This window comes from Littorina saxatilis, linkage group LG17 (assembly GCF_037325665.1).
Source record: "Littorina saxatilis isolate snail1 linkage group LG17, US_GU_Lsax_2.0, whole genome shotgun sequence".
Taxonomy (NCBI): domain Eukaryota; kingdom Metazoa; phylum Mollusca; class Gastropoda; order Littorinimorpha; family Littorinidae; genus Littorina; species Littorina saxatilis.
The window spans coordinates 64,548,918-64,574,011 of record NC_090261.1 but is presented as its reverse complement, the minus strand read 5'-3'; the positions used below and the strand labels follow the sequence as shown (position 1 = coordinate 64,574,011).

The 25,094-nt window shown below is 43.9% G+C and overlaps 1 protein-coding gene and 1 long non-coding RNA gene across 2 annotated transcripts in view; one reads left to right on the top strand and one right to left on the bottom strand.

The window, feature by feature from the left end:
- LOC138953365 (blastula protease 10-like) overlaps positions 1-25,094 on the bottom strand; it is a 45,912-nt gene that overhangs the window by 8,759 nt on the left and 12,059 nt on the right. Inside the window, exons 8-11 of the mRNA XM_070325164.1 lie at positions 23,701-23,820; positions 20,663-20,766; positions 17,185-17,312; positions 16,152-16,339 (exon numbers count right to left, since the gene is read on the bottom strand). Coding sequence (XP_070181265.1) covers positions 16,152-16,339; positions 17,185-17,312; positions 20,663-20,766; positions 23,701-23,820 — 540 coding nt within the window. The remainder of the gene's footprint in view (positions 1-16,151; positions 16,340-17,184; positions 17,313-20,662; positions 20,767-23,700; positions 23,821-25,094) is intronic.
- LOC138952142 (uncharacterized) lies at positions 2,652-6,857 on the top strand. Its single transcript, XR_011451310.1, has 4 exons — positions 2,652-3,134; positions 3,923-4,144; positions 5,058-5,222; positions 6,542-6,857. It is a non-coding gene; the product is annotated as an uncharacterized lncRNA (long non-coding RNA).

The window sequence follows — 25,094 nt, the reverse complement described above, 5'->3', positions numbered from 1 at the left end:
TGTCACGTTCTGCCTGTCGTTCCCTTTCCTGTCTGTCACGTTCATCTTTCTCTTTCTTTTCTTGTCTGTCTCGTTCATCTTTCTCTTTCCGTTCTTGTCTGTCACGTTCGTCTTTCCTTTCCTGTCTGTCTCGTTCAGCCTGTCGTTCCCTTTCTTGTCTGTCAAGTTCGTCTTTCTTGTCCTGTCGGTCACGTTCTTCTTTTCTTGTCAGTCGCTCAAATTCTTCCTTCCGTTCTACTTCTAAGCGTTTTAGAACGCTTCGGGCTCTAACGCGTGCGTCTCGCTCAGTCGGTTGCTCGCTCCCAGGAGTCTCGAAAGTTATTCTCCTCGTAGGAGATCCCCCTGTAGCCATGGTTAGTTTTAGCAAAGCTTTATTACCAAAGTAAGTCTAACGCAGCTATAGCTAGAACACGCGGTGATGAAAGCGGTGGATACAAAAATCCAGCAACCGGAAAATGCAGAAGAAAAATCCAAACAGTGTAGAACAAAACGCGTAGCCTACTTTATGGCTGCTTTTTGCGGTGAAACAAAGTGTTTCCCACAGCCGTGGCCTACTTTATCGGCTGCTTTTTGCGGTGAAACAGAGTGTCTCCCACAGCCTTGGTTAGGACAGAAGTCCTCGGACCCTTCCCCCCCAAAATTCCAACAAAGTCAAAATATGGAGAAAAATCCAAGTAAAACAAGACTATAGAAATGTAACCTGTTACAGAATGCGAAACAACAATGTAGAGAAAACTGAGTAAAACGAATAACAAATCCGCTAACCCCGCTCAGCTCTCTGCAACGGAAAACTCTGAACGTACAACAACAAAGATTCACAAACAAAGGAAAGGGAAGTAATCACAGTTAGCGCATACAATAACTCACAAATTACAATTTACATTTCCTGCAAGATGTGAATCGCTTAAGGTGTGGTATATGATCAAAACTATACAAAAAAGGGTAGCACCAAGCAGAAAATAAGTCGAGCACTGACGAGATTATCTGCTCTTAGTTCTCCTTAATTGGTGGGTCTTTATCAGTTGGAAATTAACTGAGTAAATCCCGGCTTGGCCCCCACGTGTCACGTTTCAATATATCACTTAAGGTGATTATGAACCGGTTAATTACTACTAATTAACTAACCACACCACGATCCACTCTCGCAGTCATACAATTAAATAGAGTCAACAAAAGTATAAGTTTCAGACGCCTGTTTATGTATAAACTCTCCACCTCCCTCGAGCCTTCACTCAAAATATGTTCCTTTTACGTTCTCAACACGTAAAAAACCAGTGTTCACTGACAAAATGCCAGTATTATGTAGAAAATTATAGGAACACGCTGAACCCGTGTAAATATAGTTAAATGCGAATGTTCTGTCCGAAAAGCTCTAGTTCGTGCAGGTGTCACACACCCCACGTTGTCACTACTCCAATGAAATCATAGATACGAAAAGACAACGGTGGTCAACGGGGTGCGTACGACATGGTGCACTTAGCTTTATCTCTGCTGCTGCTGCTTAGCCGGTATGCTGGTTAGTCGGTTCGCTGGTTAGCCGGTCCGCTGGTTAGCCGGTTCGCTGGTTAGCCGGTCCGCTGGTTAGCCGGTCTCCTGGTTAGCCGGTCTCCTGGTTAGCGTAGCCTCAACAGTTCCCGCCAGAGTCAGCCGTGCCGATGTTACGGGAACGTAACGAACGAACGAAACGAACGAACGAAGGAAGGCTGCAAACAGAAAGCATCGGTGCACTAAACATGTCAGCTACCCCTCACCCACCACCTTAAAACATGTCATCTTTAAATATCTCATCGAGCACGTGGGCCTGCACAAAACTGACTTTTTACAACAACAAAACAGCCATTTTCCGTCCTTCTCTCCCTATCTGCAAAAACCATATACAGATTAGTATTTTAGCGTCACAGAGAGTAAATTATGCGCTAACCTGGAAAGAACAACAGAGAGTATTTCATTCCACAACACAGACTCATCAACAGCGTTAAATAATGATTTATTACCTCAAAAGCCTATGATTGTAACTCTCAATGGAAGCAAAGTCCGCCTCCTCCCTGGAACAGTCTCTGTTCGTCAACAGTGACCCAAAACGTCCAGAACCCCTTGTCGAATCCTTATGCGAAAGCCATCGCCGACGAAGGAAATGTGACGACTTGTCCTCAGCAAAATACGTGGCAGAGGAAAGGAATAACTTGTGGAAGTTCCCCTAGAGTGCCGAATATGATACTCGGTGAAAAACCATCATACTCTAGTAACTGTGTGTTAGGTCCTTCCCCTTCTGCCGCTGGGTGTCAAGTGTGTCGTCCTTGAGTCTCTGACAGACCACCTAGCCAAATACACGTGACTGACCTTGTCACCAAACCAGTCCAGCTATACACAGTTTTGCCTCCCCAAGCAGGAAAAAGACACGAGAAACTCAATCCCTGAAAATCCCGTGCGCGCTGTCAGCGAAAAAAACCGTCAGCCCTATGACAGCAGAAACCTGCACTGTGAAGCTCGTGCGTTTCAAAACATCCGTGCTCGGGAGCACTGTCAGCAAAAACTCTGCTGTGTCCAATATCACGCACAGGCGCTTTCTATCATACATTGACCCAGAACAGGCACTCCACTGAGTGACGCTTTCTTGGTCTCTGTCACCCGATCGTGACACAGATGTTCAACTTTCAGTTTGCATACTGACATAGACTCATAGTCATAGTGGAATATTCTGTGTCTGAGTCTCGGAAAAGAGAAAAATTACCCTTGTTCCCGAGGCATGCATAGACTAGAGAGGCAGGCAGAGGCTGTGTCAGCGTGTGCAGTGATAAAGTTGAAAAACAGATTTTTTTGAAATAAAAATAAAAAATACATCACAGAGAAAATAAATATACTAATTTAGTGAAATTGAGATGCTTATATTTAATAATTAATATTCCAGTTTTGATGTTTGCGTGTTACTGTTACTGTTAGGTTTGGGAATCAATGTGATCCTATTTAACTTCCAAGTATTTATTTTTTCAGAAAGCTTTGACTTGAGTATGACGGTGCTCACTGCTTGTTTGAACTGAAGGTGAAGAAAGCTGAGATGGACAGTGACCTTAACACCGCCACCGATGCCAGTAACGCAGACTGTCGTTCCGTCCCGGCAAGGTGAAGATGAACAGGTATGGCTCGATAGCAATGAGTGTCTCATTCAGAGTCATTGATAGTGACACTGACAGCGTCTTTTTGTTCTGTGACTTTGGCTTATTTTGTGTTTTATTCTTTTAGTTATAACCAGATGTGTCAAACAAATTCAGCTGATCTCTTTTACTGTTTTAGTGAAACAAATGTATTGTTTCCAGCAAAGGGAAAAAAAATCGGGTGGGGGCGGTTGGTCGATTTTATTTTTATATTTAAATTTTTATTTTATTTTAATAGTTTTATTGATGTTTAACACAGGCATCTCATTGATGAGAAAGTGTGAACTGTGTCCGCGGGATGCCAGAGAAGAGTAACTTTTCATCCAAAGTCTGCAAAATTGAATTTAAAATTTAACCTTTTTGATGAATATTTTTGAATGAATACAAAAAGTTCTAGTGTTTGGAGGAAAACTTAAGGTCAGTTCAACTTTAAACAAGGATTTTTAGTGTGTGTTTGTTCTTCTGTCTAAAAAAAAAAAAAAAAAATCTGCTTGAAGTAAATACACACAAAAATTTTCATCTCCAACTGCTGAGTCCCTACATCTTTTTACCCCATCAAATGCCACTCTGTATGCCCCTTTAAAAATTGATTGCAATATATATATTCCTCATCTTCTCCTGAATTCAAAAATATAGAGATGTCACGTTTACTTTGAACATTTGCTCAGATTGTTTTTTAGTGCTGATGGTTTCTTTTCAGGCCGACAGATTGTCTAAAATATGTATTGCTTCATGTAAATGACTTTTTGTTCTTCTTTTCTTCCATTCAGCGGACACAAGACTACGAGCAGAGCAGAGCGGCAAGATAAACATCAGTTCTTGCTGCTGGAGAAGGTTCTACAGGAGCAGATGGACCTGATGCGACTAATTTAGTAATTGGTCGCCAAAGAATCATGGTGGAGCCTGTGCTACTGTTCGATGTTCATCTTTTTACTGTTGAGTGTGGAAGATGTTGAAGGCACATGATGGATCTGTCGAAGGAGTGATCACTGGTAGGTGGCTTTGAATGCTATTGTTGAAGCAGACCAGTCATGCCTGTGCTATTTTCCCCAGATAACTGTAGCAAGATCTTGTGAGAGTGACATGTTATTGTTAGACGCTCTTTAGGCTTTAAATGTTACCTTGAGTGTGTGCTTTTTGGAGGATGCCAGATGTCATCACGGTTCACGGGTGTATCTTAACTGTTCATCAGTTCTCAGTCATGACCAGTTTCCCATTATCCTGGGAATTCATGCAAGGTTTATGCGTATTGGTCACATTTGTGAATTTAACCAACACATTTTGATGATAAAACTATGCTTATGGGTACGCACAATGATGGGCCTCTTTTTCTCATGTGGGGTGCGGAAAATGCATGCACCACTTTGTTTTCTGTGATCATTGCATCTGTGAGAAATAATGCAAATATTGCTCTGTGGCCAGAGCTGCCATCTGCTAGGTTTTCAGGGATGTAACAGAAATTGCTACGCTGTTTCCTCAAGTTCAAAATTGCAAGTGCTACACTCAAGCAAATAATCACAAACATGCAACAGTGCCTTCTTGTGAGTTCTGATTCTCACTTTGTGTAGGCATCGGATTATGGGTCAGAAAAAAATTGTCCACACTGAATAGTATCACGGTTGACGCTCTCTTCTAACTATGTTTGTGCTTTCCAAATGAAGATTTGTGAGATAGTATTGAATGATTGATGCAGGTCACCTGAGGTGTGTGATTACATTTTATGACAATGCTACACTCAATCACCATTTGCTCTTCTGAAAACTTTTTTTTTAAAGCAAGTGCGATTATTGATTTTTGGTTTCAGGTGACAGTATGATGCTTCCAGATTGAATTGTTTGTATGTGAAGAAGAGCTGTCTGAATATTTGATTTTTGGAATTCAGTTGGCTTGTTTTGTTTGTTTCAGATCCATGACCATGAGCTCGGTGTGGTTGGTGGACATGAACTAAAGACGACTACTGATGCTGTGATGACGAAGGTGTTCCATAGGCTACACGGTTGCTGACAGGGGGCTCTGGGGGAGGGCAGGGAAAGAGACCATGGTGTACGCTGCGTCTAAAAGCCATCGACAGTGAGTTGTTTTTCATAATTTGTAAAATCATCCTGGTCTTTTTAGGAAGAAGATAAAATCCATGTCTACAAAACAACAAGTTATTTCTGTCTCAAATTTTGTTCTTTGGAATCAATTTTAAATTTGCCATGTTTCACATGTGAATGATAGTTGTCAAAGCTTTTACGCTTAACATTAAATTGCTAGAAGCCAAGTTCCTGAGCTCATTTGTCAGTGTCATGGATTTTCGACTACATACGAAATAAGGATGTTAGCAAACGGTATGATGTCGTCACATATGCGTCTGCACGTCACAGTACATGTATTATGAATTTCCGAAGGCCCTCAAAGAAAAAGTCATAGTAAAGGTAACTTTAACCACTTGGCTGCCTTATGACGGGTATACCAGTCATGCGCTTGTGCAGCCGCAGCGCCTTAGGACGGGTAAACCCGTCTTCTCCGTTCCGGGATTTTCCAGAAATGCTACGTCACTGCTGACACACAAATAGCAGCCAATGGCTTGGTAGGATACCTCATTCTCATGAATAAACATAAATGGTGACGCGGTTTTGCGTTTGAAGGCTATTTTCGGCCTTGTCGACAGGGTATGGGAGAGAAATCTCGACTCGTCAAAATGGCTAACGGTGACTGTCGACCGGGCCCTAGTAGGGAAAAACAAAGCCGGACTGACGCTACAGGCGGTGCAAATGATTATGGATACTGACAGGGGAAGGGGGAGATCTTCTTTCGGACAATTCGTTGGAAACAGGTAGATGACAGTGATTATAATCCTTTCTTGGAGCGAGCAAAACAGCCACCTGTGTTTGATCCACAGGCACCGGAAGATGCGCCGGGCTGATTTTTCAAAAGTTCATATTTAAACATCATTATAAGCCAAACTAATTATCATTTCCATGATTAGACACTAAAAACAGATTCTTGGTTCAATTTCCTTTAAAAACAACATAGGTTTTACTTACCTACCTACTGCCAGTTTGAAGCTAGATTTTTTTGTGAATTATTACACCCCAAACTCCAATATTCCCTGGCAGTCAGGAATGCACATACCCAAGTTTTGATTGGCAGCGAAAGGGTTAAAACAAATATTAGGGTAGGTATTTTTTTTTACTTCTCTTCTACAAGGATTACAATGTGTTGTAATTTCCTAACTCAAGTATAGTTGGTGTGTTGTAAAAGCGTATGGTGTGTATGCAAGTTTGTGTGTCTGTATGATTTTTAGCAAGTTTACAGGCGTCAGGAAATAAACTTGAGACTTTTCTCAAATCAGTGATAGTTGTTTGATGATCTAAGTTCATGTTATTTTTTGTTTTGTCATGCAGAGGCTGTTCCGTGAAGCTGTACGGGTGCCACAGGTCAAGACCTTGAAGACGGCCGTTCAAGACTGGTTTTTGGAAGCCTGTGATAAAAGAAAGAGACAACAGGCCATGGAAGAGCCTTCATGATTTGGTTTGCAGTAATTGAACTTTGTAATCTCTGTAGGCTTATTTACAATGCTAGTTGCAAAAATTTGATGAATGCAAGATTTGACTCGCCTGAGAAATTGCTAGTGAGTAATTGTATTTCACAGTTCAGGTCTGTGTGGCTGATGGGTAATGTACAGAAGAGTCTGGGGTTTTGTTGGACATTATTTAAGCTAAGCTTTATGTAGTCAAGTGGCGTATCCAGTCTTTTTGTGTAATTATCTCCTGCCCGACTCAGTTGCCTCCCCTGTCTATTATCTTCCCCTGACCCAAGTTGTGTCTCCCGCTAGGATGATTGTGTGTTTACTATCGTAGGGTAGACTCTTGACCGGATCCATTTCTAACCTCTTATCCCAGATTTAGGTGGTCGTTATGTAATGTGCCGCCGGACTGTCTGGGTATCGTTGGACGGCGTTTTGTCAAGTGGGTGTCATTTCTTTTGACAGGGTACATTATAGAAGATGCCAGGTCATGGCTTGGAGGTTTTAGTCTCTTACCCCTCTCCCCCTTCTTTGTAACTGGTTGTAATATAATGAGCCTTATCCGGTGTGCGTAATATTTCCTGTGCTTGACACCGACCCGGCTTCATGCCTTGGTAACGATCCCTTTCATTGGGCAGGCAATTTTAAGACGACACCCCCCGTTGGCTTACACTAGGTAGCCTCCCTATTGGCTATTGGGAATCGGACGGTGACCAGCCTTTAAAAGACTGAGCATTTAGGCAAGAGGAGAGAACGCGATTTGTGATATACTGAGCTGTGTGCTGCTCGATTGTGTCGGTCGACTTGTGGTGTTAGATTCCGATACCTGTGCTCTTGTGTTTACGTTTCACTGCGTGTGCTCACTGAGGAGAATCTGTAAGTAACTAAATGCTTTATTCATTCCTTATGCTGTATTCTTTCCTTATGCTCTATTCTTATGTTTCATTTGATGCTATGATGTTTGCATATATGTACATTTTGACGCCATTTTGATCTATCGGAGAGATGTGTTTTCTAGATCAGTTTCTAATCACTTTCATGATTTGACGCTGAAATTGAGCGTTAATAACTTCTAATATTTGATGACCAGTTGTTCTAAAGCTGTTTTAGAGTCTTGTAAATTAAAGACTCGTAAGAATCAAGTAAGGCAGACTCGTTCTCATTTTCCCGCCAGTTCAATGGGCTTTGTTTGGGGAAAACACATATACACATTTTGTACTAGCATTCCACTGGGCTAAATAATGTCTAGCACATAAAACTCGCGCGTGTATCGTAACCCATGTGTATCGTTGCCATTTTTCCCCATTTTATCACATATTATTTCTGGAGATCAGTAAAGTCTGAGTAGTAGTCGGTTAAAAGCCCAAAGTTAAGCCCTCAGTGCCATTGGCCCGTAAAGCTACCTATTTACGATTTAGGCGCAGAAACCCCTACAATTGATGAACGGGAATTATGGTTGACATATATTTTGGGTAATGAACTCGTATCATGAGTTATCTTTCTTATTCTTGTCGTTATTATTCAACTCGATGAAGATGTGTCTTCATGGCGATGAACATACTTAATAATAACAATTATTTTGCAGTTGCGGTTCATGCAGTTGGTTAATGTAGAGCATTTTCCAATGCAAGGCTTAGGCCTAAGGGAAGATGTTGGTTACTTCCCTTGACATTAGCTGTTGTGGAGTTGTTTAACTCACTGTGGATTCTCTTTCAGAGAATGCTGTGTCTGCAGGATTTTGGCTGTATTGTTTAGGTTTATTGTGGAATGTATGTATGGTTAGGATGCATTGGTATGAATGGTGCGTTTTACTTGTTATGCCATGTACTTATATTATGTTTTCTTTTCTTTTCATGTGTCATCAGACACTGCTTTCTGGTGTTAACTTTCTGGTGTTAACTTTCTGGTGTTAACTTTCTGGTGTTAACTTTCTGGTGTTAACTTTCTGGTGTTAACTTTCTGGTGTTTGCTTCTGGTGTACGTTAAGTAAAAGTCACGTTATCGCAACCTCTGTCTTGGCGTCTCATTTATGCTTCCTGGCCTACCCCCCTTCCACTCCACCCTATCACATCTGGCGCTGCGAGCAGGGTTCAGGAAGTAGAGACGCCGTAGTTTAACACCAGAAAGCAGGGGTAGCAGTGTAGGAGGTACTCGGCGTATCCGAGATGGCGGTCGACGGGGTTCCTAGACCCCAGTGGCAGATGTTCTCCCCTCCCAGGCTCCCCCTCTTCACTAGCAGCAAAGATGGCTGTCTGCTAGACGACTACGTCACAGAGGCTCGTCGCATCATTGCCCACTTCAACCTGGAGGCGCTGGGCGGCGAGGCTGCTGAATGGCTGATCCAGTCACTTGCTGGGCCTGCCAAGAAGGAGATCAACCTGCACCCCCCTCAGGCGACCGCTACGGCTGACCTAGTCCTGACCATTCTGCAGGACACGTTTGGAGACCACGCCAGCAGTTCTTCACTGCTTTCGTCATTCTTCACGCGCTACCAGGGACAAGAGGAGGGCCTTCTTTCATACGCCCACAGTTTGCAGTCTCTGCATGTCAAGATTAATTCTGTTGTTCCTGATACATTAACAGATGATGCTCTCCGGGATCATTTCATCCATGGACTGTTTTTGCATCCTCTACGACGAGATCTGCTGCGCTTTGTGAGAGGGCGTGAGGCTGTCCCTTTTGCGGCAGTCCGTGCAGAAGCTCTCAGGTGGATGAGGGATGATTTCGAGGTGGTGACGAAGCAACAACATCAAGCAACAGAGAGCAGCACTAAGGTACGCAGCCTGCAATTACAAGTCAGCGAACTCGCCATCAAGTCAGCAGAGCTTCGCGCTGCCTTGCACCAACGCCCGCCGGCTGCCTCACGACAACAAAAGCCATCCGCGAAGCCACGTTGTTGGCTTTGTAACCGCCACGGCCATCTACAGAGCAGGTGCCCTACCAAGCGTCATAGAGGTGAACAACTGCTGTCATGGAGACAGCCAAGTGAGAAACGCGTGAGTCATCAGTCAACATCCAACACGCAACCTCTCCGTGAGCAAAGCTGCCAGACAGAGGAAGAGCATCAAAATGTGACACTGCCAGTCCCCGTGCAGCTACACGACACTCAGCAGGTCACATTTTGGGATTCCATGCTCAATCTTGCCCCTTTACCCCAAGTCCCTGCTACCCCAACATTCCCTGACCGAGGCACTGTCTGCATCGCACGCCCTGTCTTCCCCCCACCCGTCCAGCCTCATCCGGTGCAGCCAGCGGCCCCTGCACCTGTTCTACAGGCCCAGGTGCTTCCAGTGCCAGTACTGCGAGTCCAAGACCAGCCTCTGGCTAGAGACCCAGAACCTCTGGTCCCTCCTCCAGCTGCTGTGCCTGTGCGCCGCTCACAGCGTATACGGCAGAGATTGTCGTCGTTCTGAGCAGTCATGGGATTAACTTGATTTTATTTATTTTGAACAGACGGACTTGTGTGTAATATAATAAGTGTGCCGCTGTCATAACCCCGCCATCCGTCTATTGTGAACAGTCAGGAAAACAATGTGCTGCTGTCATGTGGGCAATGTGTCATTTGTGAGACTGTTCGTGTTCTGCTAAGAGACTGTGTGTACACTATGAGTATTGATTGCCTGTTGTATTGTGTCTTGTATGAATGGGTTGGGTGACTGTGAGTGTCATCCGGTACCGTTTCTGATTTTATTTGTTGTTTCACTTGGGTGAACTTGTGTTTGATTTATAGATGTCATTTTCAGCTATTCCCGAGGCGCTGTACCTGCGAGGACGCAGTTGGTATAGAGCTGGGGGGGATGTAGCCAAGTGGCGTATCCAGTCTTTTTGTGTAATTATCTCCTGCCCGACTCAGTTGCCTCCCCTGTCTATTATCTTCCCCTGACCCAAGTTGTGTCTCCCGCTAGGATGATTGTGTGTTTACTATCGTAGGGAAGACTCTTGACCGGATTCCTTTCTAACCTCTTATCCCAGATTTAGGTGGTCGTTATGTAATGTGCCGCCGGACTGTCTGGGTATCGTTGGACGGCGTTTTGTCAAGTGGGTGTCATTTCTTTTGACAGGGTACATTATAGAAGATGCCAGGTCATGGCTTGGAGGTTTTAGTCTCTTACCCCTCTCCCCCTTCTTTGTAACTGGTTGTAATATAATGAGCCTTATCCGGTGTGCGTAATATTTCCTGTGCTTGACACCGACCCGGCTTCATGCCTTGGTAACGATCCCTTTCATTGGGCAGGCAATTTTAAGACGACACCCCCCGTTGGCTTACACTAGGTAGCCTCCCTATTGGCTATTGGGAATCGGACGGTGACCAGCCTTTAAAAGACTGAGCATTTAGGCAAGAGGAGAGAACGCGATTTGTGATATACTGAGCTGTGTGCTGCTCGATTGTGTCGGTCGACTTGTGGTGTTAGATTCCGATACCTGTGCTCTTGTGTTTACGTTTCACTGCGTGTGCTCACTGAGGAGAATCTGTAAGTAACTAAATGCTTTATTCATTCCTTATGCTGTATTCTTTCCTTATGCTCTATTCTTATGTTTCATTTGATGCTATGATGTTTGCATATATGTACATTTTGACGCCATTTTGATCTATCGGAGAGATGTGTTTTCTAGATCAGTTTCTAATCACTTTCATGATTTGACGCTGAAATTGAGCGTTAATAACTTCTAATATTTGATGACCAGTTGTTCTAAAGCTGTTTTAGAGTCTTGTAAATTAAAGACTCGTAAGAATCAAGTAAGGCAGACTCGTTCTCATTTTCCCGCCAGTTCAATGGGCTTTGTTTGGGGAAAACACATATACACATTTTGTACTAGCATTCCACTGGGCTAAATAATGTCTAGCACATAAAACTCGCGCGTGTATCGTAACCCATGTGTATCGTTGCCATTTTTCCCCATTTTATCACATATTATTTCTGGAGATCAGTAAAGTCTGAGTAGTAGTCGGTTAAAAGCCCAAAGTTAAGCCCTCAGTGCCATTGGCCCGTAAAGCTACCTATTTACGATTTAGGCGCAGAAACCCCTACAATTGATGAACGGGAATTATGGTTGACATATATTTTGGGTAATGAACTCGTATCATGAGTTATCTTTCTTATTCTTGTCGTTATTATTCAACTCGATGAAGATGTGTCTTCATGGCGATGAACATACTTAATAATAACAATTATTTTGCAGTTGCGGTTCATGCAGTTGGTTAATGTAGAGCATTTTCCAATGCAAGGCTTAGGCCTAAGGGAAGATGTTGGTTACTTCCCTTGACATTAGCTGTTGTGGAGTTGTTTAACTCACTGTGGATTCTCTTTCAGAGAATGCTGTGTCTGCAGGATTTTGGCTGTATTGTTTAGGTTTATTGTGGAATGTATGTATGGTTAGGATGCATTGGTATGAATGGTGCGTTTTACTTGTTATGCCATGTACTTATATTATGTTTTCTTTTCTTTTCATGTGTCATCAGACACTGCTTTCTGGTGTTAACTTTCTGGTGTTAACTTTCTGGTGTTAACTTTCTGGTGTTAACTTTCTGGTGTTAACTTTCTGGTGTTAACTTTCTGGTGTTTGCTTCTGGTGTACGTTAAGTAAAAGTCACGTTATCGCAACCTCTGTCTTGGCGTCTCATTTATGCTTCCTGGCCTACCCCCCTTCCACTCCACCCTATCACATTTAAACTTCACACTCTTCTACAGATGATGTTCAGTCATGATGTACCCTTTTAGGTTGTGTCAGAACGACAGAAGACTAAACTGGAAGTGCTCAACTACCATTACTATCAGTGGAGACGCATGGATGCATTTGAACTTTTCTTGTGGGTATCCCATACTAAAAATATAGAATACATGATTCTGGAAAAGCTGTTCAAGGGCACTTACACACTATATTCGATTTTTAATACACGACTCAAACCTTCAGGCTAAATTAAAATGAATAGAATACAAGTATAAAGAGTTCAGAAAAGAAGAAAACAAAAAGTGAACAAATAGAAAGAAAAGGTTTTAACAATTCCTTGTCATTTATGGGAGTCGAACGCAAACAACCTAGGCAGCTTGAAGGAGACAATGCATGATGCGGGTTTTTGTTGTTCTTTATTATTTTTTGGAGTTGAGTTGAGAATTTAGAAGCGAGACTAGAAATATACTTTTTTTATTTTTGCTCTTAAAACCGTTATGATTGGATTTCTATAGATGTAAGTCTTGGTGCACCTGATAAAAATTTAGCCCTTGAATGCAGGCAGTGTAAGGTAAATGAGGCAAAGTTCTCTCCGAAACAGCAAAAAAAATGCATTTCAATTATATTGATCCTCGCCACCTTATTTTGTTTGCTGAGCAGCTGGCCGCTGGAGACTTGTCTATCATTTTGTGAGTAAGCTGCGTGTTTTACATCCATTTTGAGATGGCAAACCTATGTTTTACGCAGTCTGATAAGTTTTTTTTAATTTATGAGTTTTATGTCATGTTTTTTTTTAAAATTATTTAGTTTATGTCATGTTGGTGTGCTTATACATATCAGTGGAGAAGGGGCATTGAATAAGTGTTTCTTTTTGATATCATTGTTCTGAATTTTGACTATTAGCTGGCATTTTACCTTTTGTTTCATTATTGTAGTTGTTACTTTTGTGTAGTGAAACTTGATAACTCACTGCTGCCCATGTCTAGGTTGTGTCAATTGTTTTTTCTTCACTGAACGTACCACTGATTATCAATGATGACATCAGGGTTTTGTTCTGTTTTTTCTCTGGCATTTGAATTTGCTTCAAATCATTGTGAACTTTTTTTTTTCCATGCAAAGTTACTGGTATATGTGAATATGTTAACACACTTCAAATCAAAACCTGAAATGTCTCCTTTTAAAAGTAATTTTTTTAATTTCTTTTATTTAAATGGTACACATTCATATGATTGTCTCCCTTTTTTTTCCTTTTTTTTTTTTCCTTTTTTTTTTCTCTCTCCTTCTCATTTGTTTTTTTCTTTCTTATTCTTCGGTTTGTTCTTCCTTTTATCTTCTTATCCTTTTTCTCTTGCTTGTTCCTTGTCCCAGTATGCTTTCACGCCGCCCCATCTAATTATTTTGTGCTCCATCCACATCTGAATTTCGTTCAGCTGCCTTGTCCGAAATGTGTGTGGGGCACATATGTATGTTTAATGTCAATGTTCATGTTTCAAGTTCCTTGCTTTGTGAATTGCATACCAATGTTTTATGCAGTCGTGATAGATTCTAAATGTATGTGTTATCCTAGTTTGGTGTACATTGACTGGATTTCGATCCCTGGAGAATGGGCATTAACTAAGTGTTTGTTTGTGATATCATTAGTAATCTGAAGTTCAACTATTAGCTGGCTTGTAGAACTTTTTTTCTCTTTTTGTTGCTGTTCTGTATTCAAACATGTTGATACAACTCACTGCTGCCTATGCCTAGGCTGTGCCAATTATTTATTTATTTGTTTACATCAATGTGATATAGTGACGAGTGTACATCAAAATTCTCTCTTATAAGTTATACTGGATTCTTCACTGCATGTACTACGGCGTATCGATGATGACTATCAGGGTTTTGTTCTATTTATTCTTTGTTCTGCCAATTTGAATTCTGCTTTGAATAGTATTTTGATCATTTTTGTTTCCGTGCTGCTGGTATGTCAAAATGCAGTGAAATTAAAACCTGGAAGTCACAATGGCAATAAGCGAGATTCAAATCTCTCCTTTGTTTTAATCAATTTATTTGACTGCATTTTTGTTTTAGAACTTGTACATAATTATGATCATCTCTGTTATCGAACCTGCACGCTTGACCTTTGTCTTTCTGGATCAATACAATGTTGTGCACTGCCCATTATTTGTTTGTGAGTGCGTAAAGCGGTTGTGTGGTCTGCGTAAAATTGTGTAGGTCAATCGTGACATCTGCGTGGAGAGTGCGTCAAATGCGTGAGAATGCGTAAAGCAATTGTGACATCTGCGTGGAGAGTGCGTCAAATGCGTGAGAATGCGTACAGCAATTGTGACATCTGCGTGAAGAGAGCGTAAAAAGCGCGTAATGCCTGAGAATGCGTCAATAATTCGTGACATCTGCGTGGAGAGTGCGTAAGATGATCAGGACATCTGCGTCAAGAGCGCGTTAAATGCGTAAAGCAATCGTGTCGTCTGCGTGGAGAGCGCGTTAATAGCGTGAGAATGCGTAAAGCAATCGTGACGTCTGCGTGGAGAGTGCGAATTTGTCTTGGTGTCAAATAAGCGTGCGCTGGAGGTGCGTATGGTCTGCGTAATCTGAGGGAAAACGAGTGTGTCACGCATGTATTTCGCTTTGCAAAATCGCGCGCGTTACGCATGCGTCCAGTGCAGTTGTTCCGCAGAGTTTGGCGACTGCGACACGCATTCGCTGCGCAAAATTTTGCTGGCTGGGAAGGGGGGAGTAACAGTTATCCAGAGAAACGGGGCGGGCTGGAGGAAGGGGAGAGTAACAGTTATCCAGACAAACGGGGCGGGCTGGAGGAAGGGGGGGAGTAACAGTTATCCAGAGAAACGGGGCGGGCTGGAGAAAGGGGGGAGTAACAGTTATCCAGAGAAACGGGGCGGGCTGGAGGAAGGGGGGAGTAACAGTTATCCAGAGAAACGGGGCGGGCTGGAGGAAGGGGGGAGTAACAGTTATCCAGAGAAACGGGGCGGGCTGGAGGAAGGGGAGAGTAACAATTATCCAGAGAAACGGGGCGGGCTGGAGGAAGGGGGGAGTAACAGTTATCTAGAGAAACGGGGCGGGCTGGAGGAAGGGGAGAGTAACAGTTATCCAGAGAAACGGGGCGGGCTGGAGGAAGGGGAGAGTAACAGTTATCCAGAGAAACGGGGCGGGCTGGAGGAAGGGGGGAGTAACAGTTATCCAGAGAAACGGGGCGGGCTGGAGGAAGGGGAGAGTAACAGTTATCCAGAGAAACGGGGCGGGCTGGAGGAAGGGGGGAGAGAGGGGCTGACAGACACGCGCGTGTTAGTGAACTGTGGAACCCTCTTGCCTCCAATACTCTGAGTCTAATAGTCAAACAACATTTCCTTGTTTGCTTATTTGTAAGTTTCGTCCTTTACTTTCGCCGCGCATGATTGCACTCTAAATAGGGTCCGTCGAGCTTTCCTGACCTTCTGTCGACAGCCCCCAACACAACAGCCTGGAGAATTGATTCTGCCTCTTCTGACCTTACCTTCCCCCGACGACTGTCCCGGTCAGGGATTGATGATGACGACGATGATGATGATGATGATGATGATGATGATGATGATGATGATGATGATGATGATGATGATGATGACGACGATGATGATGACGATGATGATGATTATGATGATGATGATGATGATGATGATGATGATGTGATGATTATGATGATGATGATGATGATGATGATGATGATGATGATGATGATATGATGATGATGATGATGATGATGATGATGATGATGATGATGATGATGATGATGATGACTGCACTCAGGGAGACATGACACCTACAGGCGTAGTGGGAGTCCAAGCCATGCAGGCCGTCGTCGTGAGCCATGGCAGGCTGCGATTGGCTGGTCTTGGTGACGTCATAGTGCAGCCGGAAGCCGCTGAAGGTGTAGGAGTCGTCCGAGTGGAAGTGGATGACCAGGGTGTTGCCATGGTACACCACGCCGTCCGACGGACCCTCCCCGCAAAACCTGCATGGACAACACAGGCAGTGCTAATGGTTCATGTTCAAGATTCTTTATTGACAACACAGGCAGTGCTAATGGTTCATGTTCAAGATTCTTTATTGACATGACAGGCAGTGCTAATGGTTCATGTTCAAGATTCTTTATTGACATGACAGGCAGTGCTAATGGTTCATATTCAAGATTCTTTATTGACAACACAGGCAGTGCTAATGGTTCATATTCAAGATTCTTTATTGACAACACAGGCAGTGCTAATGGTTCATGTTCAAGATTCTTTATTGACAACACAGGCAGTGCTAATGGTTCATATTTACTTTTATATTGAAGCTTGATAAACAGCTATCAAAATGCTCATTGCCAATTGCAACATTTCTCTTGTACTTTTTTGTCTGTTTTCGGAAAACATTTCGTCATGTGCTTTAGCCTTATGTCTAGGACAGTTTTCCTACAAGATCGATCACTTCGGCCGTTTCACTTTGAGTATATATTATTGACTTGGGGTTAATGCACTCAAGTGACTTGCACTGCGACTGTGAACTTTTATCAAGATTTCGCAGTCATTAATAAACGTGTTAAGTCACATCGTCAGAGGTAAGCTGACTGTCAATTCTAAGAGGATAAACGGTGTCACACAAGCAAGAACCAGTTAAGAAAGGGTTGTGAGGGGTAACGGGCTATGATTGGTCTCTCTCACTCCTGCATGCTTCATCGCCAAACAGGATATATATATTTAGTAATATTCTTTTCTGACAAGGGGAGAAAGATATCTAGCATATAACCACATCATGTCCGAAAGTGTCTTTATACCTCTGGACATTAATTATGAGTCAGTCAGGGACAAGAGTTACCTCTGTCCGTTGAGGTGGGGCCCCAGAGAGCGGACCTCGAGCCAGTCAAAGGCACACGGCTGGATGGTGTCGTCCTCCAGCTCAAAGCCATCCATCTTGAGGCTGATGGAGCGCGTGTCAAACGGACCCTGCACACACACAAGTCGTCAGTCAAACGGACCCTGCACATACACAAGTCGTCAGTCAAACGGACTCTGCACATACACAAGTCGTCAGTCAAACGGACCCTGCACACACACAAGTCGTCAGTCAAACGGACCCTGCACATACACAAGTCGTCAGTGAAACGGACCCTGCACACACACAAGTCGTCAGTCAAACGGACCCTGCACACACACAAGTCGTCAGTCAAACGGACCCTGCACACACACAAGTCGTCAGTCAAACGGACCCTGCACACTCACAAGTCGTCAGTCAAACGGACCCTGCACATACACAAGTCGTCAGTAAAACGGACCCTGCACACACACAAGTCGTCAGTCAAACGGACCCTGCACATACACAAGTCTTCAGTCAAACGGACCCTGCACACACACAAGTCGTCAGTCAAACGGACCCTGCACAAACACAAGTCTTCAGTCAAACGGACCCTGCACAAACACAAGTCTTCAGTCAAACGGACCCTGCACACACACAAGTCTTCAGTCAAACGGACCCTGCACACACACAAGTCTTCAGTCAAACGGACCCTGCACATACACAAGTCGTCAGTCAAACGGACCCTGCACATACACAAGTCGTCAGTCAAACGGACCCTGCACACACACAAGTCGTCAGTCAAACGGACCCTGCACACACACAAGTCGTCAGTCAAACGGACCCTGCACATACACAAGTCGTCAGTCAAACAGACCCTGCACACACACAAGTCGTCAGTCAAACGGACCCTGCACACACACAAGTCGTCAGTCAAACGGACCCTGCACACACACAAGTCGTCAGTCAAACGGACCCTGCACATACACAAGTCTTCAGTCAAACGGACCCTGCACACACACAAGTCGTCAGTCAAACGGACCCTGCACACACACAAGTCGTCAGTCAAACGGACCCTGCACATACACAAGTCGTCAGTCAAACGGACCCTGCACACACACAAGTCGTCAGTCAAACGGACCCTGCACATACACAAGTCGTCAGTCAAACGGACCCTGCACATACACAAGTCGTCAGTCAAACGGACCCTGCACACACACAAGTCGTCAGTCAAACGGACCCTGCACATACACAAGTCGTCAGTCAAACGGACCCTGCACACACACAAGTCGTCAGTCAAACGGACCCTGCACATACACAAGTCGTCAGTCAAACGGACCCTGCACACACACAAGTCGTCAGTCAAACGGACCCTGCACACACACAAGTCGTCAGTAAAACGGACCCTGCACATACACAAGTCGTCAGTCAAACGGACCCTGCACATGCACAAGTCGTCAGTCAAACGGACCCTGCACACACACAAGTCGTCAGTCAAACGGACCCTGCACATACACAAGTCGTCAGTCAAACGGACCCTGCACACACACAAGTCGTCAGTCAAACGGACCCTGCACACACACAAGTCGTCAGTAAAACGGACCCTGCACATACACAAGTCGTCAGTCAAACGGACCCTGCACATGCACAAGTCGTCAGTCAAACGGACCCTGCACACACACAAGTCGTCAGTCAAACGGACCCTGCACATACACAAGTCGTCAGTCAAACGGACCCTGCACATACACAAGTCGTCAGTCAAACGGACCCTGCACACACACAAGTCGTCAGTCAAACGGACCCTGCACATACACAAGTCGTCAGTCAAACGGACCCTGCACATACACAAGTCGTCAGTCAAACGGACCCTGCACACACACAAGTCGTCAGTCAAACGGACCCTGCACACACACAAGTCGGCAGTCAAACGGACCCTGCACATACACAAGTCGTCAGTAAAACGGACCCTGCACATACACAAGTCGTCAGTCAAACGGACCCTGCACATACACAAGTCGTCAGTCAAACGGACCCTGCACACACACAAGTCGTCAGTAAAACGGACCCTGCACATACACAAGTCGTCAGTCAAACGGACCCTGCACACACACAAGTCGTCAGTCAAACGGACCCTGCACATACACAAGTCGTCAGTGAAACGGACCCTGCACACACACAAGTCGTCAGTCAAACGGACCCTGCACATACACAAGTCGTCAGTCAAACGGACCCTGCACATACACAAGTCGTCAGTCAAACGGACCCTGCACACACACAAGTCGTCAGTCAAACGGACCCTGCACACACACAAGTCGTCAGTCAAACGGACCCTGCACACACACAAGTCGTCAGTCAAACGGACCCTGCACACACACAAGTCGTCAGTCAAACAGACCCTGCACATACACAAGTCGTCAGTCAAACGGACCCTGCACATACACAAGTCGTCAGTCAAACGGACCCTGCACATACACAAGTCGTCAGTCAAACGGACCCTGCACACACACAAGTCGTCAGTCAAACGGACCCTGAACACACACAAGTCGTCAGTCAAACGGACCCTGCACATACACAAGTCGTCAGTCAAACGGACCCTGCACACACACAAGTCGTCAGTCAAACGGACCCTGCACACACACACAAGTCGTCAGTCAAACGGACCCTGCACACACACACGTCGTCAGTCAAACGGACCCTGCACACACACACAAGTCGTCAGTCAAACGGACCCTGCACACACACAAGTCGTCAGTCAAACGGACCCTGCACACACACAAGTCGTCAGTCAAACGGACCCTGCACACACACACAAGTCGTCAGTCAAACGGACCCTGCACACACACACGTCGTCAGTCAAACGGACCCTGCACACACACACAAGTCGTCAGTCAAACGGACCCTGCACACACACAAGTCGTCAGTCAAACGGACCCTGCACACACACAAGTCGTCAGTCAAACACACAACCAGTCCGCTCTCAAGTGTAATCACTGAATCAAGTTTCTTATTCTTTGCATGAATAAAAGTAAGAGTCTCACATATCATCGCAGCTATGAGTCATCACGTGTCTACATGTTGAGAGAGAAAAGACAAATTATAATTTTTGGATGATTAATGAGATGAGGATGATAATAATAATGATGCTATGGATTTCCAATTTGGTTTGAGACTACGTGAGACTATGTGAGACTACGTGAGACTACGTGTCACGCCGGGAACAGGTTCTGAGTTTTGTGAAGTAGCTCACTGCTACAGAGACATTCACTTTCGGCACAACACCAAAGTTATGTCCATAGAACAGGCTCTCTGTTTTATGGGTCAGCAGAAATCAGTGTTTGACAACATAAACGATTTCCAGAAAATGCTCACCCGAATAAGCGAAATTCAATCAATGTTAGTGCCATATATAGCCATGTCCACAACAAAGGCTATCAATCATTAGAGTCTATAGCCATTACTGTTTGCCACCAAAAATCGTTATGATTTCCAGAGACTAACTCACCTGAATAAGCCAGAGACAGTCAATGTTGGAGTCATATACGTTTCCATTCCCATAACCAGGACTCTCTATGGTTCCTGACGTGGACTTGAGCACACCGCCACAATCTGCAGAAACACAACACTTCTTAGTATAGACACAACTGCACGGAACAGAAACACAACACTTCTTAGTATAAACACAACTGCACGGAACAGAAACACAACTCTTAGTATAGACACAACTGCACGGAATAGAGACACAACACTTCTTAGTATAAACACAACTGCACGGAATAGAAACACAACACTTCTTAGTATACACACAACTGCACGGAATAGAAACACAACACTTCTTAGTATAGACACAACTGCACGGAATAGAGACACAACACTTCTTAGTATACACACAACTACACGGAACAGAAACACAACACTTCTTAGTATACACACAACTGCACGGAATAGAAACACAACACTTCTTAGTATACACACAACTGCACGGAACAGAAACACAACACTTCTTAGTATAGACACAACTGCACGGAACAGAAACACAACACTTCTTAGTATACACACAACTGCACGGAACAGAAACACAACACTTCTTAGTATACACACAACTGCACGGAACAGAAACACAACACTTCTTAGTATAGACACAACTGCACGGAACAGAAACACAACACTTCTTAGTATACACACAACTGCACGGAATAGAGACACAACACTTCTTAGTATAGACACAACTGCACGGAACAGAAACACAACACTTCTTAGTATAGACACAACTGCACGGAACAGAAACACAACACTTCTTAGTATAGACACAACTGCACGGAACAGAAACACAACACTTCTTAGTATAGACACAACTGCACGGAATAGAGACACAACACTTCTTAGTATAAACACAACTGCACGGAATAGAAACACAACACTTCTTAGTATACACACAACTGCACGGAATAGAAACACAACACTTCTTAGTATAGACACAACTGCACGGAATAGAGACACAACACTTCTTAGTATACACACAACTACACGGAACAGAAACACAACACTTCTTAGTATAGACACAACTACACGGAACAGAAACACAACACTTCTTAGTATAGACACAACTGCACGGAACAGAAACACAACACTTCTTAGTATAGACACAACTGCACGGAATAGAGACACAACACTTCTTAGTATAAACACAACTGCACGGAATAGAAACACAACACTTCTTAGTATACACACAACTGCACGGAATAGAAACACAACACTTCTTAGTATAGACACAACTGCACGGAATAGAGACACAACACTTCTTAGTATACACACAACTGCACGGAACAGAAACACAACACTTCTTAGTATACACACAACTGCACGGAACAGAAACACAACACTTCTTAGTATAGACACAACTGCACGGAACAGAAACACAACACTTCTTAGTATAGACACAACTACACGAAACAGAAACACAACACTTCTTAGTATACACACAACTGCACGGAATAGAAACACAACACTTCTTAGTATAGACACAACTGCACGGAATAGAAACACAACACTTCTTAGTATACACACAACTGCACGGAATAGAAACACAACACTTCTTAGTATACACACAACTGCACGGAATAGAAACACAACACTTCTTAGTATACGCACAACTGCACGGAATAGAAACACAACACTTCTTAGTATAGACACAACTGCACGGAATAGAGACACAACACTTCTTAGTATAAACACAACTGCACGGAATAGAAACACAACACTTCTTAGTATACACACAACTACACGGAACAGAAACACAACACTTCTTAGTATAGACACAACTGCACGGAATAGAGACACAACACTTCTTAGTATACACACAACTACACGGAACAGAAACACAACACTTCTTAGTATAGACACAACTACACGGAACAGAAACACAACACTTCTTAGTATAGACACAACTGCACGGAATAGAGACACAACACTTCTTAGTATAAACACAACTGCACGGAATAGAAACACAACACTTCTTAGTATACACACAACTGCACGGAATAGAAACACAACACTTCTTAGTATAGACACAACTGCACGGAATAGAGACACAACACTTCTTAGTATACACACAACTGCACGGAACAGAAACACAACACTTCTTAGTATACACACAACTGCACGGAACAGAAACACAACACTTCTTAGTATACACACAACTGCACGGAACAGAAACACAACACTTCTTAGTATACACACAACTGCACGGAATAGAAACACAACACTTCTTAGTATACGCACAACTGCACGGAATAGAAACACAACACTTCTTAGTATAGAAACAACTGCACGGAATAGAGACACAACACTTCTTAGTATACACACAACTGCACGGAACAGAAACACAACACTTCTTAGTACAGACACAACTACACGGAATAGAAAAACGACTGCGTCTTGGATCTTTATCTATCAGTTTAAAGACAAAATGTTAGAGCCTGATATGTTAGGAAAGTCGGTGTAGTCGGACCTTTAACAAATCAACCAAAGGGACCAACAAAAAGTATTATTATAGATAGCTGGTCGCTAAAGAAAGGTACATTATTTAGGAAACAAGTTGTCTGGGATCCTTTGGAGTGGTCGTAGCGGGCAGGTGGTCGCTTTCGAGCGGTGGTCGCAAGGGCAGGTTCGACTGTAGTTGTCAAACTAATTGGAAAGAGCCAGGCACTAACACATTCGTGTTGTCTGCGTGCCAGACCTTGTCATTACTGTATCTGTCAATATTCGCAGTATGTGTTCGGTGGGTTGTAAAATATACCCTTGTCATTACACAATATACACAATTGTCATTATGCTTTCCGTCATCGATTTAAACACTCAGAATGCCGCCCCCCCCCCCCCCCCCTTCCGCTGAATTTTACCCCCAACCCCCAACTTAACACCCACACTTTCAATCGTCCTTCCTTCGTCATACTATATCCTTCGTCATACTATATCCTTCGTCATACTATATCCTTCGTCATACTATATCCTCCCAAAAGAGAAAGTCAGCATAGGCCCTACCGCCAGTCGAGGACTTGACCTCAGTGCAGTCATAGCCGCCCAGCCCCGTGGGACACATACACGTGCAGTCCGGGCCCACGTAGCCCATGTTGTCACACTCCGGCCACACGTCACACTGGGCTAAAACAGATAAATGTAGCCCATGTTGTCACACTCCGGCCACACGTCACACTGGGCTAAAACAGATAAATGTAGCCCATGTTGTCACACTCCGGCCACACGTCACACTGGGCTAAAACAGATAAATGTAGCCCATGTTGTCACACTCCGGCCACACGTCACACTGGGCTAAAACAGATAAATGTAGCCCATGTTGTCACACTCCGGCCACACGTCACACTGGGCTAAAACAGATAAATGTAGCCCATGTTGTCACACTCCGGCCACACGTCACACTGGGCTAAAACAGATAAATGTAGCCCATGTTGTCACACTCCGGCCACACGTCACACTGGGCTAAAACAGATAAATGTAGCCCATGTTGTCACACTCCGGCCACACGTCACACTGGGCTAAAACAGATAAATGTAGCCCATGTTGTCACACTCCGGCCACACGTCACACCGGGCTAAAACAGATAAATGTAGCCCATGTTGTCACACTCCGGCCACACGTCACACTGGGCTAAAACAGATAAATGTAGCCCATGTTGTCACACTCCGGCCACACGTCACACCGGGCTAAAACAGATAAATGTAGCCCATGTTGTCACACTCCGGCCACACGTCACACTGGGCTAAAACAGATAAATGTAGCCCATGTTGTCACACTCCGGCCACACGTCACACTGGGCTAAAACAGATAAATGTACACGTGAATAAATAGGACAATACACGTGCACACAATTTCATCTCACACGGCATCACTGCAGAGCGCCTAGAACTGTACCCACGGAATATGCGCGATATAAGACTCATTGATTGATTGATTGATAAACATTGCAGAACACATGCAGTATGTTCCACATAGCCCATAATCTCACATCCTGGCAACAGGTCGCATTGGGTTGAAACACATACGTACACACGTGAATAAATAGCACTGTTAACAATACACCTGCAATCCAGACCTACATAGCCCAAGTTCTCATACTCTGGCCACACCTCCCACTGGGCTGACACATACACACACAAATACACGTAAACGCGACTGTGAATTAAATGATGAACAGTAATGCCATGTTACAGGGAGGTTTTCTGGTATTAGGACCAGTAGCCTCTTTAATGGATCAAAGTGTGACATCATTCAAATACTGGATGGGAGCACTTGAGACAAAAGTTAATATAAGAAGAAGAAAAATAATAGAGAAGGTAAACCAGCACAGCATGATTACAATCAACCCGTCTTTTACTTCCAACAATGTTAACCTTAGCCCTTGTAAGAATGACGTCACG